The 17,875-nt window shown below is 52.5% G+C and overlaps 1 protein-coding gene and 1 long non-coding RNA gene across 5 annotated transcripts in view; one reads left to right on the forward strand and one right to left on the reverse strand.

Annotated features, from left to right (window-relative positions):
• Positions 1 to 4,659, forward strand: part of Plekhf1 (pleckstrin homology and FYVE domain containing 1) — a 9,789-nt gene extending 5,130 nt beyond the window's left edge. For all 4 annotated transcript variants that reach the window (XM_010641016.3, XM_033765706.1, XM_010641019.2 and 1 more), the window contains exon 2: positions 3,025 to 4,659. In XM_010641016.3, coding sequence (XP_010639318.1) covers positions 3,039 to 3,887 — 849 coding nt within the window. In that variant the 5' untranslated portion in view covers positions 3,025 to 3,038 and the 3' untranslated portion in view covers positions 3,888 to 4,659. The remainder of the gene's footprint in view (positions 1 to 3,024) is intronic.
• A 5,723-nt stretch (positions 4,660 to 10,382) lies between these two features.
• On the reverse strand, positions 10,383 to 12,215 carry LOC104874033. Its single transcript, XR_783641.1, has 3 exons — positions 12,015 to 12,215; positions 10,776 to 10,985; positions 10,383 to 10,457 (listed from the first exon to the last, which is right to left on the reverse strand). It is a non-coding gene; the product is annotated as an uncharacterized LOC104874033 (long non-coding RNA).
• Positions 12,216 to 17,875: the final 5,660 nt, after the last annotated feature.

A 17,875-nucleotide genomic window follows, 5' to 3' on the forward strand; every position in this document is an offset into this window, starting at 1 on the left:
TTTTTTTTTTTTTTTTTTTTTTTTTTTTTTTTTTTTTTTTTTTTTAGTATGAGGATTGAATTCAGGACCTTCACATTGAGCCATATCCCTGATCCTGTTTTAAAAACTTGAGACAGGGTCTTGCCAGGTCACTGAGTTACTCAGGCTGGGCTCAATCTTGTGATCTTCCTGCCTCAGCCTCCCAGAGTGCAGGGACTATAGGATTCCTTCATTTTAAATGCTGAGTAATATTCCATTGTGTGTGTGTGTGTGTGTGTGTGTGTGTGTGTGTATACACATAGACATTTTGCTTGGCATTGAGGACATTGGGATTGTGTCCACCTCTTTGTTATTGTGAATAATGCCAGTGTCAGAGTGCAGGTGTTTCTTTGAGTAGCTGCTTGCAGGCTTTTTGGATGTAAACTCAGAAGTAAGATTTCTGGATCATGTGACATCTCTGCTTTTAACTTTCTGAGGAACTGTCATAGTGTTTTCCATGGCGGCTGCACCATTCTGTGTTTATACCAGTAGTACCCGAGTGTTCTAATTTCTTTCTTTCTTTTTTTGTAGCGGGAATTGAACGCAGACCCTGTGCCCCTGAGCTACAAAAGACACACATGTTCTAATCTCACCGCATCATCAGTGACACTTGTTATTTTGGTTTCAGTAGCCATCATAATGAGGCTCCCTCCTACCTGTGTTTATTCACAGATCCAGTCAGTGAACACTTTCTAAATGTCATACTTGTTTTGCACAGTGGCCTTCTGCATATTCTTTCCTGCAGGTTGCTTTCTCCCGCTCAGCGCATGTTGGCCCTGGTCCATCTTGGGGACCACATGCATGGCCCTGCTCACAGGCACTTTGGTTGCCTCTGTGCACAGCAGACCAGGTACTTTGTGGGACTCCCTCCTCTGCTGCTCTGGCTCCTCCCTGGTGGAAACCTCATCCAGAACATCGCAGGGCCCCCAGCACACAGCCTGGAGGGACAGACGGGGAGGCAGTGTGGGGTGATGCTTTGGTTTTGCCAGATTGTCCATCAGCCAGGGGCCCGATGCTGCTGAGGAAGGACAGCTCAGAGTTTGTGGAACATGGCCAAGATCAGCAAACTAAAAATAGCAGTTCTGACTTGAGGTGGTGTGGGCAGCACTTCACAGGAGGCCTTGGGACTCTGAGGGCAAGTGGAACGCCTTCTTCTGCTCAGAGCAGCCAGGCCCCTGGCTGGCTCTCAGGTGGTCTTACCAACAGAACTGCAGTCGTAAGGCACTGTGTGCTTGGGGGGGGATTCAGCTTTGTGAGCTCAGGAACACAAGCGTGCATGTGATCAGGATGATCAGCTCCACAGAGGTGAGCCCTGAATTCCACATGGTGGGTCCCCGGGAGCTTCCCTCATTCACCAGCCACTTGGGAAGCACCGGCTGTATGCGTGGTGCAGTCTCCAGAACTGGTGATACAGCAACAAATAAGAAAAGATTTCCCTTCTTACGGGGCTAAGAATCAAGCAGCGGAAACTGAAAATAGGAACAAGCAAAGAATGAGCAGACAAGAAAAGACCAGTCCTGATAAGTCTTGTGAAGACAAAAGTCAGAAGGGGCTAGGAAACTTTCGTAAGGGGCCAGAAGGTAGATACCTTAGGGTTTGTCCTCGTGGTGTCTGTCACCACCACTCAGCTCTGTCCTTGTTTCATGGAAGTAGACAGACAGTGGTTAATGAGTGAGCATGGCGGAGCTCCGTTAAAGCTTCACTTATTTCCAGGGACAGGCCGTGGGTCACTTTTGACTCTGAGGCCATAGTGTGTCAGCTCCTATCCTCAGCTGGGGGAGAAGCCTGATCTGGCGGTGACAAGGGGAGATGGGGACTGAGCGGCTCCCAGGAAGAAGCTGACATGGGTGTCTGGTCCAGGTGGTATGTGCTGGCACCTCGCTGTGGGTACAGTGGTAGAATTCTGTGCCGAGAAGTGGGCAGGTTCAGCTGGATGTGAGGGACATAGCAACCTTGTTCACAGGTTGAATGTTGGTAGTATTAGAAAGAGGAGATACAGGATGGGCCCTAGACTTGGGGTTTGAACGTCTAGGAAAATGGATCTAGTGATTGAGAGAGAAACCGGGCATGGTGTTAAGTGTGAGGAACGTATGGATGGGCAGGTGGGCCAGTCGACATCCACACCTGGAACTCGGGGGAAAGGCCAGTCCTGGAGGCTTGGGCTGGGGGTCTTCAGAGCTGTGAGTCTGCCTGGCTCAAAGGGAGGGCTGTGAATAGAACAGAAGGGGTTCCAGGAGGCCACCCACCCTGAGAGCTTGGTGCACCAGCCCCGGCCCAAATGGGCCCTATACTCTGGAGGAAGGTGGTGCAGTGCAAATTCTGTGGCCACCTGATTTACTAGTACAGCTCAGTTTCCTTCTTGTGAAGTAGGGATCCTGCCTTCTAGGGTTTATAAAAGGACCAGATGAGGTAAAGTCATGTGTGATATGGACAAGGCACTGAGTACTTGCTACCTGTGATGATGATGGCTGCTGGACACACTGGGTGGATGAGCAGTTGCCAGGCCTGTGATCGGTTGGGACCATAGATACCCACATTGCGCAATGGACACTGTTGCTGCACATGCACCCGCATCCTCCTACCTGAGGGGCAGGCCCAGAATGCCCTGGGGCCAGCTGCTCACAATCCCAGCTTCCTTGCCCCATCCCTGGGTAGGTGCTGTGGAGCTGTGTTCTGTCCTGTCTTCCAGGGCTCCCCCGCAATCCAGCCCCATTGCCCCAGTGGTCACCCTCTGTAGCTGGCTCCTTACGCTGCCGTCTCAGCCCTGTCTGGCTTCCACATGCCTCCTCCGTGGCAGCCTCTTTCAAGCCCCAGTAATTTCTTGTACTTCCTGTGTTGGGGTTGGCTTCCAGGGCGATGCATACCTTTGGTTCGATGGGTGGTCTTGCTGGGACACAGTGGGTCATAGTTCGTGGGTTAGTGAGCTGGGGGTGGCTGTGACCCCCCCCCACTCTGCCCTTGACCAGGCCTGGGCAAGCTCATGCCTCTGTCTGCCTCCTCCTGCAGCCAAGAAACCAACAATGGTGGACCACTTGGTGAACACAGAGATCAACAGCAAGCGGATTGCCGCTGTGGAGCACTGCTTTGGGGCATCAGGGCAGCCACTGGCCCTGCCAGGCCGGGTGCTACTGGGAGAAGGTGTGCTGACCAAAGAGTGCCGCAAAAAGGCCAAACCACGCATCTTCTTCCTCTTCAACGACATCCTGGTCTACGGCAGCATTGTGCTCAGCAAGCGGAAGTACCGCAGCCAGCATATTATTCCCCTAGAGGAGGTGACGTTGGAGCAGTTGCCTGATACCGCGGAGGCCAAGAACCGCTGGATGATCAAGACTGCCAAGAAGTCCTTCGTGGTGTCGGCCGCCTCCACCACAGAGCGCCAGGAGTGGATCGGCCACATCGAGGAGTGTGTGCGGCGGCAGCTGCTGGCCACCGGCCACCAGCCCACCACGGAACACGCGGCACCCTGGATCCCCGACAAAGCCACGGACATCTGCATGCGCTGCACACAGACGCGCTTCTCAGCCCTCACCCGGCGCCACCACTGCCGAAAGTGTGGCTTCGTGGTTTGCTCCGAGTGCTCCCGAGAACGCTTCCTGCTGCCGCGCCTCTCTCCCAAGCCTCTGCGCGTCTGCAGCCTCTGCTACCGGGAGCTGGCCGCCCAGAAGCTGAAGGAGGAAGCAGAGGAACAGGGCAGGCTCTCCCCGCAGCAGCCGGCCCACCTGGGCGGGGCTTTCTACGGAGCGTCCAGTGGAGACGATGGCGATGACGATGACTCCGATGAGGACAAGGAGGGCAGCAGGGACGGCGACTGGCCCAGCCGTGTGCAGTTCTATGCCTCCGGTGTCTCCTGGTCAGCCTTCCACAGCTGACCCTGGCCTGCAGAGCTGCCGCACACACCGGTGCCCCTGCCAGGGCCTGAGCAGCCCTGTGTCCCAGGTGGTGCCCTGCCCCATGGTGGTTCACACGGGTGGAGGTGGAGAGCTCTTTCCTCTGGATTCTAGGTGCCTTTTTCTGGAGCTGGGCATCCATCCAGGCCCACTTCCAGCTCCACTTCAGGTAGTAATAACCTTTCCACTTAGCAAGCCCTAGAACACCTAGGCCTCTTGGGAACAAAAGCCATTCCCCAGGCCTGTAGGCTGGGGCTGCAGCTCCAGGCAACCCCTTGACTTAGCTCCAGGTGTCTGAGCATTGGGGTACCAGATGTGGGTCGACATGCAAAGGGAGGACAGGCAGGAGAGTGAGGTTCTGCTATGAGCCGAAGTGTGAGCCCCAAAACCCCAGTCCTGCGCCCCAGACAAGCACACCCTACAGAAGAGCATGAGTCTGGGCCCATTCGCTGTGCTGGTCCCCACCACCTGCCCACCGAGCCCTGCCAGGCCAGGCACCAAGTTCACCTAAGCCAGGCAAAAGACTGTCATGCTGTCCCCACCTGGCCCAGGGGACTGCAGCCTCACCTCCCCACAGCCCAGGGTACCCTGAGCAGGCCACTGCCCTGTCCCACCTCCCTCCGGGTGTCCAGGTGTCTGAGGAAATCCTCTCGTCATCTCTGTCTACAGACAGTGAAAGCAATGTTTTCTGTTAGAGCCCTTAGATGTAAGGATGGAAACTCTGCCAGACTGACTTACTAATAAAAAAGAATGTTTCCTGACTCCTGTGGTTGCAAAGTCCAGGATTGCTTGCTTTAGACATGGCTAGATTGAGGGCTGAATCCATGCAGAGGGGCAAACATCAATAACCACCCACCACACTGGGCATTTGTGGGACTGCTAGTAGCCCAGGGAGACGGGTGTTCATGCCTCGCCTTGGCTACTTCCCCAAGGACACAGCCCATTCCAGGTGCTGTGACGGTGGCCTAGGACCTGCAGTTCTGTTTGCTTCAGTGTGGGTAGGTCAGGCAGGTGGAATAAGAGAACAGGGAGCCTTTGTCTGACTGCCTGGGCCTCCAGGTTGAAAGGTGTCTTCTGTGCAGTCTCCTGCCTGGCCCTTGGGATGCTGCCAGTGAGTGGTGAAGCTCAGCCCCAGGTATAGCCACTAGACCTCCTCGGAGTGAATGTGACTCTGGCCCTCATGCTGGCCGCAGAGCCCTTGACATGGCTTCCTGCAGGTGCTTCTGAGCTAGTGTCTCCCCTGCACCCACTTGGCTGTGGCCAGAATCAAGGCACAGAGTGGCATGGCAGTCAGCTCAAGCGGTCACTTTGTGGCTGGGAAAGCTCCCCTCCCAGTGCAGTGAAATCCCACCATCAAAGCTCTGTTCCCCCAGTGAAGCTGTTCCTCTTTGACAAACAGAACATCCAAGGTTGAGTCAGGGCCCATTCAGAATCACAGGTCAGGACCTGACTCCTGTGGGTGGCAAGGCCTGCAGTAGATGGGTGACCACATGCAGAGACAGAAAGCGTGAAGCACCTGCTGTGGCCCCGCCCCGCATGGGCAGAGTGACCAGTCAGCGGAGGGTCAGGTACTTCCGGGACTTGTTTGTCTGCAGGCCTTTCCCTCCTTGGCCTCCTTCCAACCCGTAGACTGGTTCATGCTGGTTCTCATGCCAGACAAGTCATGAGGTGAGAAGCAGATTTCAGAAGACAGATCCGGGTGTCTACCCAGAAATCCAGCTTCCCCTTTGCCGGGGCTGCTGGCAGGATAGGGAATGCTGGCTGCATTGATCTCCTGGACACTGTCACTTGCCTGGAAACTCCAGGTCTAACATGCAGTGTTCATTTGGACAGGAGAGGGGACTTCCTGCAGCTGAAACAGCACCACCAGGCTCCTCTACAGCTGCCTGCCAATGCCACTGGGGTGACAGGACCCGGAGCAAGTGGGGCAAGAGGACTCTCCAAAGGGTGGTGGTAGCACCCTGGTCCCTACAGTTTCCATCACCTTGAGGTGCAGAGTGGCTGCCACCACTCTTTGGAGAGTTCTTGTGCGTGCAGACTGACCCACTTACGGGATGCTTGCCATGTGCCCTGCCGGGCACTGGGGACACAGCTATGAATCAGATGGCCAAGGTCCTGAGTCTCAAGGCTCTTTAGCAAGGGGGACAGGAGTACACAGCAGCACCAGTGTGTGCCGTGATGGGGGGCTGAGGCCTGGTGCTGAGGTAAAGAAGGCAGCACCAGGCAGAGGTGAGCTCAGGTCTGATAGGGAGGTGAGTGAGCCAGGCCACGTGGGGAGGTGGCATCCAGGCAGAAGGAATAGCAGGCATCAGTGTCCTGAGGGGGAAGAGAGTCCAGGTGTCTTGGAGCTGCACGGCCGGAACAGTGGCGCCAGGGGCCACTGGAGGCTAAGGGGAGCAAGAAGCTCTTTGCTTTGAAGAACTGGCCCTGATTGCTGCATGCTGATGGCTGGGAGGCTGTCAGGCCTGAGGGCCATGGGTGGAGGTGGTGGGCTCCATCAAATCCACATCTGCAGCCTTTCTGCCTGTGGTGTGGACAGGAAGCCTTAGGTGGCCCCGCTCCTGTCCTTAGCTCATCCCAAAGGCTGGTACCTTGCTGACCTGCCAAAAGTTAAACAACACCCACCTCAGCAAAGTGACAGTAAATGACCCCGGCCTGGCAGTGACCTTGAGTGATGATCAGCGCCCCAGGCTGCAGAAACAGTGGAGACAGCACTAGAGGGAATCAGGCTCTTGTGAAATAGAAGACGGAGCCTGGGAAGGGAAAGCACTGCCTGGAGATTGTGTCCACCTCCCAGCAGGTTTGTTTCCCTCTGGAGATGACATCATCAGCCAGGCTTGGGTGGAGGTCAGGCCAAACCCTGTCCTCCGGGCCAATCCTCCAGAGGCCGGCCCGGGTTGCCTTCCCCGATCCAGCCAGCGTCTGTAACGAACTGGAAAATTTAACAACCGTAGAGACCAAGTAATCGAATTTTTTTAAAAAATGGCCATGATCTGAGTAGACACTTCTCAAAAGAATAAATACAAGTGGCCAAAAACATACACGAAGGAAACGCTCACTATTGTTAGCTATCAAGAAGATGCAAACCAAATTTACAATGAGATAGCATTTCACCTCAGAATGGCTATAGTCAAAAAACAAAAAAAATAATAAATGATAGAATGGGGAGAAAACGGAACTCTTATATCACTGTCAGTGGAAACATAAATTAGAACAGCCATTATGGAGAAGAGTACCGAGGTTCCTCAACCAAAAATAGGTCTATCACATGACCCAGTGGCCCCACTTCTGGGGAAGCATCCAAAGGGAGTGAAGTCACCACACCACAGAGACTGCACGCCCAGTGCTGGTCACAGACAACATGGGCATCAGCCTGGGTGCCCAAGGATGGATGAATGGATGCCGGGTCCGTTTGTTAACTTCTGTCTGGTCCTTGGATCTAAGCACGCGTTAAATAAAGCAGAAAATGGGGCCAGGAGCATCAAGGCAGAGGGAAGGATAATGAACCCACAACTGAGCCTCACACAGGCGCCACACTGGGTGGGTGGCCTCCCTAAATGACAGGAGCATGTCCTGGCCCCTCTGCAGGAGAAGGGCTAGCAGAAGGCTCCCCCCAGACGCTGGGTTTCCCCAGCAGGCAGAGGCAGGAAGTGCACACCACAGCCCACCAGGAGACCTTGAGTACCCTGCCTGCAAACCTGGGCCAGACTCTTCCTTGCAGTTGTCGCCCAGGCTGGCATCAGAGGCCTGCTCTAGTCTGGCGTCCCACCCCCTTCCCCAGGCTGTTCTCTGAGCACAGCCATGAAGAGGCTGCCGGAGGAAGTCAGATGGACTCCTTGGCTCAGCGCCACTCCGTCAGGGACTTGTGGGGCCAGAAGGATGCAGTGACTAAAATACTGACCCAGTTCTCAGCCAGATCTGAGATCTCGGGCCACGTGCACAGACCAAGGCGGCCACTTCCACGCAGCCTCCCTGTGACTTACGCCTCCAGGAAGTGACCCTCCCAGGAGCTGTGAGGAGAAGAGAGGCCCCCTCTGCCTGTGGGACTTTTCACTTTTTGGGCAGCCGGCATGAGCTTGCCCCAAGCCTGCCTTCCAGCCCTGGCCTCTCCCTTATCCCAGCACCACGCCCTCCACAGCTGTGCTCTGCCTCAGCCTAAACTGACTGACTAGTGCCTGTCCCCAGGAGCAGTGCCAGAGGGCAAAGCATGGGGTGGAGTGGGGAAGTGGTATCTGCTCGCCATGCCCAGCCACCCCAGCTCCAGGCTGTTCTGCCTGCTTGCCACCCTAGGCCCACCGTTCTCCTCCTGTACCAGTGCACGCTGTCCCTTGCTGTCCGATGCAGCACAGAGGCACCTCCAGTCTAAAGCCTTCCTGGGTTGCTCTAGTGCATTGGTCACACCACACACCACACACACACACACACACACACACACACACACACACACAATTTCTCCAGTCTTCAGGGAGGCCTGGGCTCAGCCTTCTGTCTTCCTTCACCCTCCCAAACTCCTCTATGTCTTTCTCCTCAGGTCAGGGTGGACAGGAGAAGAAGGTAGCAAGCAGAGCGAGCCCTCACCCAGGAAAGGAGGGCAAGAACCCCAGGGCAGCCCGGCCTCCTTCCCACACCTTCATGGTTTGGGTTGGGAAACTGAGGCCCGTAGAGCAGGCACAGTCTTGACACAGAGTCAGCACAGCATGAGAAGCTGTGACTGGACTCTCCTGAGCCCTTCCGCAGCGTCCAGCTCTGACGGGCACGTTCCAGAGCTCCAAACAGCAGAGGCAGGGAAGGAAAGAGCAGCGGTGTGTGGACAGAGCCAGATGTTTCTGGACAAAAACAAGAGGAAATTTCAATCCTTGGAGCATCAGCGTGGGGGTCTCGCCAGGCATTCTGACCCCCAAAAAGCAGGCTTTCCAGGGAACACTTCCAGCCCGCGGTGGCTCCTGACTGGGAGGCAGCAGAGCACCTGGGCCTGTCTGTCATCCCTGCTGCCCAGGGGCCCCTGGGGGGTGCCACTCTCACTCGATACCACTGAGTCTATAAGACTCTGCTAGGTGCCCACAGCAGCACCTAGGCTGTGGAAACCCAGGGTTCTAGGACACCTACACACACACACACACACACACACACACACACACACACACACACGTGCTAGCACACAGAAACCTTACAATTTGCAAATTACCAACATCCTTAAAACTCCAAAATGGGCTGGGCATGGTGGCATGTCCCTATTATCCCAGCACTCGAGAGGCTGAGGCAGGAGGATCACCATGAGTTCAAGGCCAGCCTGGACTATATAGCGAGACCCTGTCTTAAAAAGTAAATAAATAAAATACCAAAACACCTTCCTTTGGGTCCCAAATAGCCACTCAGCCTTCCTAGGAAGTAAAGTCCTTTGAACCTTCCCAGCCCTCACCCAAGTTAGCCACTTGCTGCTGTAACCCAGTCTCAGAGAATTTCCTCCTCCAGGCCCTGAGCTAGAGTTGGTCCTGAGAGCAAGAGGGATGTGGGTCCTCCTGATGCTGCTGGAGGGCTGGGCTGTGTGGGTAGCAGCCTGGGGACGTGGATTTAAGACAAGAGCCTTCCTGAGGGCAGAAGAGTGCAAGTCACACGTCCTTGGGTGGGCCTGAGCTCCCCAAGCTCTTGTCTGCTCCAGGACTGAACTCTGGGCCATGGGGTGTGCTCGAAGATGGTACTGGGGATGAGTTCATAAAAAGGTGGGTGTCTGGGGAGCCCTTCTGAATGTTCTTCCTTCCGGTGGTCACCTCTGGGGTCCCCCTCTTCCTCACCCTCGGCCTCAGTCTGATACAGCAGTCTCCACCCACATCCTGGCCCTAGGGATGGGCCTAGGACCCAAACCTGGACAACCAGTACCCTCCATGCCCTGACCTTAGTTGGCACGGGTGAGGAGCATCTCCTCTTAGCTGTGTAGATGGAGGAGGTACCTGAGGTCACAGTTACCCTGTTCTTGTCCAATTCAGTTTGTGAGCAGAAGAGTGGAAAGAATTAAGTTCCTGAGCTAAAGAACCACTGCATTGTTATTTTTTATTTCTTGAATAACAAAAATTGAAGTGGGGTTCTTGGGGGTCCAGATTCACCCCTACAATGAGACCGTTAACCAGGGGACACAGTCTGGGGCGCACTGTGTGGATTTCAGTGCAATTAGGGAGAAACCCACTCAACAATGTGCAGCTCTGAGAACAGAAGGAAAACAGAACAATGGACCATAGTTGTTCCCTTTGTTGAAGTCAAAAGCAGTGCCCACTTCAGTCAGTGCCGTCTCTGTGGCCTCCCAAGCTGATTATCACATGAGTCAAAACGCCTAGAAAGGAATGTGACTCAGACACAGGCCTGATCTGGGGAGACAAAGCCAGCGCAGCCCTCCTCAGTATATGGAGAACAATGATGCATGGCCCCAGTGTCTTCCAGAATTTATTCTGTTAAGGCCCCCTGAGTCCTCCGGAATCAGGTTCAGGGTGTTTCTGCTTATCGATCTGCCCAGAGGTCAAGGACTGAGTGGCTTAGAAAATCAATGTCTTCAGAGAAAGACTGGAAGGAAATTAGCATGGGGTCAGACACACAGATCAGGGAGGGTACAGCCAGCTGGCCGGCTGCTCCCCACCCCACCTCTTCACTCTCTGGCGTAACCTTCCTCCTGTGAAGCTCACAGATACTGATGTGCAGCTCAGTGAGATTTTACACACATGCACGCACACGCATGCACGCACACACATACCACCCAGATCACCAGCACCTCAAGAAGGGCCCCTCCATCCCTGCCCACAGTGCATGCCTCAGCATTAACTGCCTGGACTTCTGGATTCTTTCCTCTTTGTAAAATGTAATTTTATACAGATAGAGCCACACCTGATGTGCCTTTTGGTTCTGATTTTTTGTGTTCCACATGACGTCTGCATGACTCCTCCGTGTCATGGGTACCCATAATCTCTTCTCAGTCCTGGTGGTGGGATGGTCTTCACGGCCCTCCACAACCTCTGACCCATTCTACTGCTGAGGACAATTCTTCCGGTTGTATCTAGTTTTGAGTTGTTATGAATCAAGCTGTGGCAAACCTTCCTGGTGGACATAAAAACATAAAAATGTTCATTTCTTTCTTTCTCTTTGTGTGTGTGTGTGTGTGTGTGTGTGTGTGTGTGTGTGTGTGTGTTTTGTTTTTGGAGACAGGGTCTCACTGTGTAGTTCAGCCTGGACTTGTACTCACTAAGTAGCTCAAACAGGCCTTAAACTCATGGCGGTTGTTCTGCCTCAGCTTCCAGTTGCTGGAATTGCTGGGATTACAGGTGTGTAATCCCAGGGCGGGTGGGGAAAACAAAACAAAACAAAAAAACATTCATTTCTGTGAGCTGCAGAGCTAGTATTATAGACAGATGAGTTAGGTAGGAATATTCCAGGCATCAGATAGGGCTGGGTCCTCCAGAGAGTCGGGACAGAGGTGAGACACACCACAGCTACAGCCATTAGAAACTGGGCCTCAAGATAAAGACGAGATGACCGGACCCACACACTTCCTCAAAGAACAAACACTGGGCCTAATGAAGTCTAGAGACATCAGCCACCCCGGGGTGACTGGAGACCTCTGGACCCACCGCCTAGGAGAATCTTTGTTCTTCCCACCCACACTTGTTACGTGACTTGTGTGCCAACTGGACCACCGTTACCTAGGTGACTATACCTGTAACCTCATTGGGTGCTCATGGCTGTGGCCCACATTGTAACCGTGGGTTTCACCCTATAAAACTCCTACGAAGTGAGGACCCCGCCTACCCACTTGAGAGCCTTCCTGCCCCTTAGAGCTTTCCTACCAATAAATATCTTCCCACTCTTAACTTCCACTGTTTCTAGGACTCATTCTTTGATCTTTAGAGAAGAGCTTGGTGTAACAGACAGCTAACAGGTCGGGAGATTCATTATTTCATATTTTACCTCCAGTTTTATTTCCTGTATCAGTAGGAGCAGAATCGTCCTGCCTCAGCCCTGTGAATTCTAGGATGACAGGCACGTACCAACATACTGTGTATATTTGGTGCTATATATGGACATGCCCCAGGCCAGGTATATTTGGCTTTAGTAGCTGTAGTTACTTACACGTTAGTTACACGTCTGTCCTCCCACCCACAGTCTGAGCACCAGTCGCTTCGTATCCTCACCAGCACTGGGTATTATCCGTCCTTTGCACGGTGATCTTTCAGGTCTCAGACATCGCGCTACAACTGGGCTGGCTTCTCCAGGCTCGTGGGCAGAGCCGTGTCTGAGACAGAGACCCTGCCTGGTTCCACAGAGGCAGTCAGATGCTAGGCTCACAGTTGGTGCTGGCTTCCTAGTCTTGTATTTGTTTGTTCCGCAAATATTTATTGAGGGCCGCCCAGCACTGGGGGTGCTGCTGTGAACAAAGCGGACGAAACTCCTTCCCGCCAGTGCTCACACTGAAAAAGTACGTTTACGGAAGGAACCCAGGGGTCTCCCCCAAAATGTGGCACCCTGGGATGCTGACTGGGTTAAATCAGAGGCCCCCAGAGAGCCACGGATGTGGGAAGGGCCTTTGCTCTCAGAATCCCTTGTCCTGTTTGGAGACCTTTGGGCCCTTCCGAGTTTCATTAACTGGACTCGTGTCTACTGGGCAGAAGGCTAAAGCGTGTGACCACACCTGGACAGATCTTGTCACAAGCTGCTGTCTCCTAGGCCGGTTCAGTTCCCAAAGGGCATCATTTGCCACTGTCATCTAAGCCCTGGGCCCATTCAGTCCCCCCGAAAGCATGTACTACCCTGCGAAGGGGCCACTTATCTTCTTCCTGTCCTCTGGGAAGGAGGCCGGACAGCCTGTGGGCCGCACCAGGACACCAGGTTATCACACCCCCGCCGCCATCCCAGGACTTCAGACGCATCTGTACCCCTTTTCCTCTGCGTCATCTATTTCGAATCCATTCCTGGGTCTCCAGAGAGGGGAGAGGAAGTGTCCCCTGGAAAGGGAACGTGTCCCTGGAAAGGGACACAGAGTTGAGGCCTGGAGGAGAGGAGGGCACCCAAGCGGGGTGCAGTGGGGTGAGGGTATTCCAAAGCAGTCAAGGGCGGGGAGGAGGCCTGGGTGCTGCGGGGCAGGAATGAAATCAGAGCTGGGGCAATTGGAGAAGACACAGGCCCTGAGGCATGGGAAGGAAGCGGTCTGACACACCCACCTGGGGGCCCTGACTGAGGCTCCTGGAGAGGGCTGAGAGGGAGGAGAGGGAGGGGGAGGGGAGGGGACTGATTCAATTCAGGGTGGAACCGAGAGCATTTGATAGAAGGTCAGCTTCCGAAGCGAGGACGTGTCGGCCATGGGAAGCCTGAAGTTCCTGGTTTCGGAGGCAGAGAAGTGGAAGAATTTATTTTGCTGCTGCTGTTATGTTGTGTGTTTTTTTTTAAAGAGGGCGAGTGACAGGAACTTGTTTTTCAAAGGAAATTTAAGAGATTCCTATATAGACTGGGTGGGCGGGAGAAACGTCTGGGCTGGCACACACATTTGGGAGTCTCCACGGTGGGAGGATGGCAGCCCGGGGTATGGGTGCAGAAGAAAGACCAGAAGCCTGGGGACCCTCAGCACGTTAGGGTCAGCACAGGCGGAAGAGGAGGACAGCAGAGTGTGGTGCCTCGGAAGCCCAGTGAGGGTGGAATGGCCAGTGGATCAATGGGTCAAGCAAAATGAGAACTGAAGCCAGGCACGTTGGCAGCGGCCTATGATCCCAGCACTCTAGGAGGCTGAGACAGGAAGATTGCAAGTTCCATCCCAGCCTGGGCAACTTAGTGACTTAGCAAGGCCCTGTATCAAAAAATTGAAAAAAATAAAAGTTATTTGAAAAGGGCTGGGGATGTAGCTCATTGGGAAGGCCCTGGGTTCAAGCCCAATACCCAAGTGGTTGGGGGGGCTTGAAAGTTGTCATCCTATTAGTAACACAGAAGTCAGTAGTGACCTCTGGTGTCACTAGGAGCAGATGTCTGCAGGACAGCAAGGAGACAGCGGAGCCAGTGGGCCCGCTGCAAAGGGAAAGCAAGAAATAAAGTTGTTGTTTTTTTGTGTTTTGTTTTGTTTTTTGGGTACTGGGGGTCAAATTTGGGACCCTGCACTTGCAAGGCAGGCAGCAGAACCACTGAGCTAAATCCCCAGCCCAAAATGAAAAAATTTTTAAATAGCCTTATTGATATAATTCACATCCCATAAAATCCACCCTTCTTTAACATCTACACTTCGGTGGTTTTGAGGATAGTCGCGTGATTGTGCAGCCATCACCACTCTAATTTCAGAACATTTTCACCACCCCAAAGAGAAAATCCGTACCTATGAGCAGTCATGTCTTGTTTCTTTCCTGCCCCAGCCCTGGCAGCCATGAATCTACTTTGTATCTCTATGGCCTTGCCCATCCTGGATATTTTGTGCAAATGGAGTCATACAACATATACTGATCTTTGTGGCAGTGCTTTCAAGGTTCATCCCTGTTGTAGCACAAATCAGTATTTCATTGCTGTTTGTGGCTGAATAATATTCTATTTTGTGCTGTATACCACATTTTCTTTCCTTTCCTCAGATGAGGCGTATTTAGGTTTTTCCTTTTTTGGCCATTATGGTACTGATATTATGTGGGTGGGGTGGTGGCATTCATCTATATTTCAGCACTCTGGGAGACTGAGGCAGGAGGATCACAAGTTCAAGTTCAACATGGGCAAGTTAGCAATTTAATAAGAACCTGTCTCACCAGGCATGGTGGTGCACGCCTGTAATCCTAGCACTTGGGAGGCTGAGGCAGGAGGATCACTGAGAATTCCAGGCTAGCCTGGACTACATAGTGAGTTCAAGGCCAGGCTGAACTACACAAAGGGAGACCTTGTTTCAAAAAACTAAAAAAAAAAAAAAGAAAAGAATTTGTCTCAATAAAGGGTCAATGGTGGCATGTAGCTCAGTGTGAAGGCTCTAGGATTCAAGCCTCAGGACCACACACACACACACACACACACACACACACACACACACACACGATACTAATGACCATGCCATGTTTTGCTTCCCACTCTCTTGGCCACATGCCTGGGAGTGGGACTGTTGGGCCTGTGTTAATGGCTCTATGTAACATTTTGAGAACGCATCAGACTTTTCCTAGGTGGCCACACGGTTTTACATTCCCACCAGCAAGGCAAGAAGGTTCCACTTTCTTCCCCAAAGCACCAACTTCATTTCATCCATCCTATAAGACCTAAGGCCTTAGTACCACTCCAAGGAGCTCAACAGCCACCGTAGGGCTTTCAAAATGTAAGACCAAGGGCCTTACTACCACTCCAAAGAGCTCGATTCTACCGCTCCAAAGAGCTCGACTGCCATGAGATTCACCCGGGAAGGAACACACCGGACACGTTGGAAAGGGAACAGACCTTTACTAGTCTGGCCAGACGGCACTGCAGGAGGCCTCAGCTCAGGGGCGGAGGTCCTTTATATAGGTGGATAGGCAGGGTGGGGGTCTACTCAAGATGCTTACACAATGTCCCAAGGTTTTCAAAACATTCTTTCTGGGCAAAGAGTGAAACAATCTTTATCTATTTACCCAGAAATACTAAATGTTCACCTGTTAATTTACATTAATCACAGTTGAGACTAGGATTTAGATTACAAAGTTATGCAGTCTTACATTCCTAAGCAAAGGTAGGGGTCCAACTACAAAGAGGAGTGGTACACAAGGCCTCTGGGGCCATTACTCATCCAACATGGACTCTCTTTAGTTCAGTCAGGTCTTCCAATCCTAGTAGGGCAGAAGTGGTATCATTCTGTGTTTTTTGTTTGGTTTGGTTCTCCAGGACCTTGCGCTTGTGAGGTAGGCCTGGTACCACTGAGCTAAATCCCCAGCCCATGCTGTGGTTTTGAAAACTGATGGTGCTAAGCATCTTCTCACACACTTACTGCCTATTTTAAATCAGGTGATCTGTTTTTTCACTGGGGAGTTCTTCGTATATCCTAGGTACTAGTCCCTTACCAGATACAGTACATGATTTGTACTTTTCTCTCATTTCATGGTTTTTTTGTTTTACTTTATTAAAGACATCTGTGGCACAAACATTTTTATTTATTTACTTATTTTACATTTTAAATGCAACTTAATTATAGTTGGGTTTTACTGGTTTGGGTTTGGGTTTGAGTTGAGACAGGGTCTCACTACAAAATCCAGGCTGGCCTCAAACTCACTGTATAACCCAGTCTGGCTTTGACTCGTGATCCTCCTGCCTGAGCTCCGGAGGCCTGGGATTATAGGCGTGCAGCACCACACCCAGTGAAGGCTTTAATTTTGAAGGCATCCCATTTACCGATTTTTTTTCTTTTGCACTCATGTGTTTGTGTCATAACTAAGAAACCTCCGGTCTATTCCATTATTCGTTAGTTTTATTGTTTTACTTCTTACATTTAGGCCTGTGATCTATTGTGATCTTATTTTTATATGGTGTTGGGTAAGGATCCATCTCCATCATCTTGCATGTAGTTATTCAGTTGTCCCAACTGTTATTTCTCCAGCCACCTGTCCCAATCCCTCGTTGGAGAACTCACACACGTACCCGAGAGGATGGGACAGGGCCTGTAGAAAGGAGGAAAGAGTGACACAAAGGGCCGTGGAGAACTGCTGGGGCAGTGTCCTCAGGTGGGAGAGGACAGGATACGCTGCCCAGGGGAGAGGTGGCCTCAGTCAAGAGCAGGTTCGCTCCCCCGGCGCTGATGTGAGCCGTGAGCATTCTCTTCCGATTACTTCCGTTTTCTCAGTGAAACAGGAAGCAAGGTCACCATCACAGGCGGAGGACACGAGGGAAGGCTGGGAGCTCAAGGAGAGAAGAGGTGAATGGGAAGGGAAATGGACTGGAGAAATATGAGACCCCCACCAGCGACACCGCGGCCGGATTCGGGAAAGAGGCTGAGCCGAAAGGGAGGCCAGACCTTGTGCCCGGAGTTTCTCTTCCGCCTCAGGCAGAGGGCAGACGCAGGTGGGGGTGGCAGGTGTTCCAGCCGCCATCCTCCAGGCCGCTGTGGCCAGATTCTCTGCTCCTCAGGCAGATGTCTGCACCCACATCCCAGGCGCACTTGACCCTCGAAGTGGGGAACACGTCCTGCCCTGAACTATGCCTGCAAAGCAAGGACCAGGGAAGCCGCCAGCGAGGCCTTTACCCCCCCGCACTTCCCACCTCATCTTTCCAGCTCGGTCTCCCATGATACATTTATTTTCTCAGTTCAGGATGCTAGAAGTCTACAGCAAGGTGCTGGCCTGGCTGGGTTCTAGCCAGGGACTCTTCCTGCGCAAGATCACCTTTAATGGAGTCTTTATACAGAGGAGAGAAGCAAGAAAGCTCTCCCACGTCTCTTCTTACAAGGGCACTAATGCTGTGATGAGGGACCCACCCTCACAGCCTCGCCCAAACCTAGGTATCTCCTGAGGACTCTCTCTCCAAAAGCCATCACACTGGGAGGGGGGCTTCCACATGTGAGCTGGGGCTGGGGTGGGGACGCCATGTGGTTCACCGCCCCTTACAACCTGCTCTCAGTCTCTAACAAGGACCACACACAGGCCCAGGCGCTGGGCTGCAGAACAGAGGAGGGACAGAAATATATCCTGGCTCTTACAAGACATGTTTGTATCACGGCAGCCCCAGTGGGACAAAAAGAGGAGTATTTTGTGTTTGCATTTTCTATGGTGTGTCTTCCAGAGCTGTGATGCCCAGCGTGGTAGACCCTGGCCATGTCACAGCTGAGATGTTTCAAAGACCAAATGGGCAAAATATTGAAAATGCAGTATCTCACAATCTTGGGTATTGATTACCTGTCGAAATGATAGTATATTGGATATATTGGGTTGAAATATGTTATGAAATTAATTCCATCTCTTTATTCACTTTTAAAATGTGGTTACTAGAAAATTTCACACTAGACCAGTGGCTCATATTTCTGCCCT

The sequence above is a fragment of the Fukomys damarensis genome, unplaced genomic scaffold (genome assembly GCF_012274545.1).
Source record: "Fukomys damarensis isolate Sample0158 unplaced genomic scaffold, DMR_v1.0_HiC HiC_scaffold_19, whole genome shotgun sequence".
NCBI classification, from domain to species: domain Eukaryota; kingdom Metazoa; phylum Chordata; class Mammalia; order Rodentia; family Bathyergidae; genus Fukomys; species Fukomys damarensis.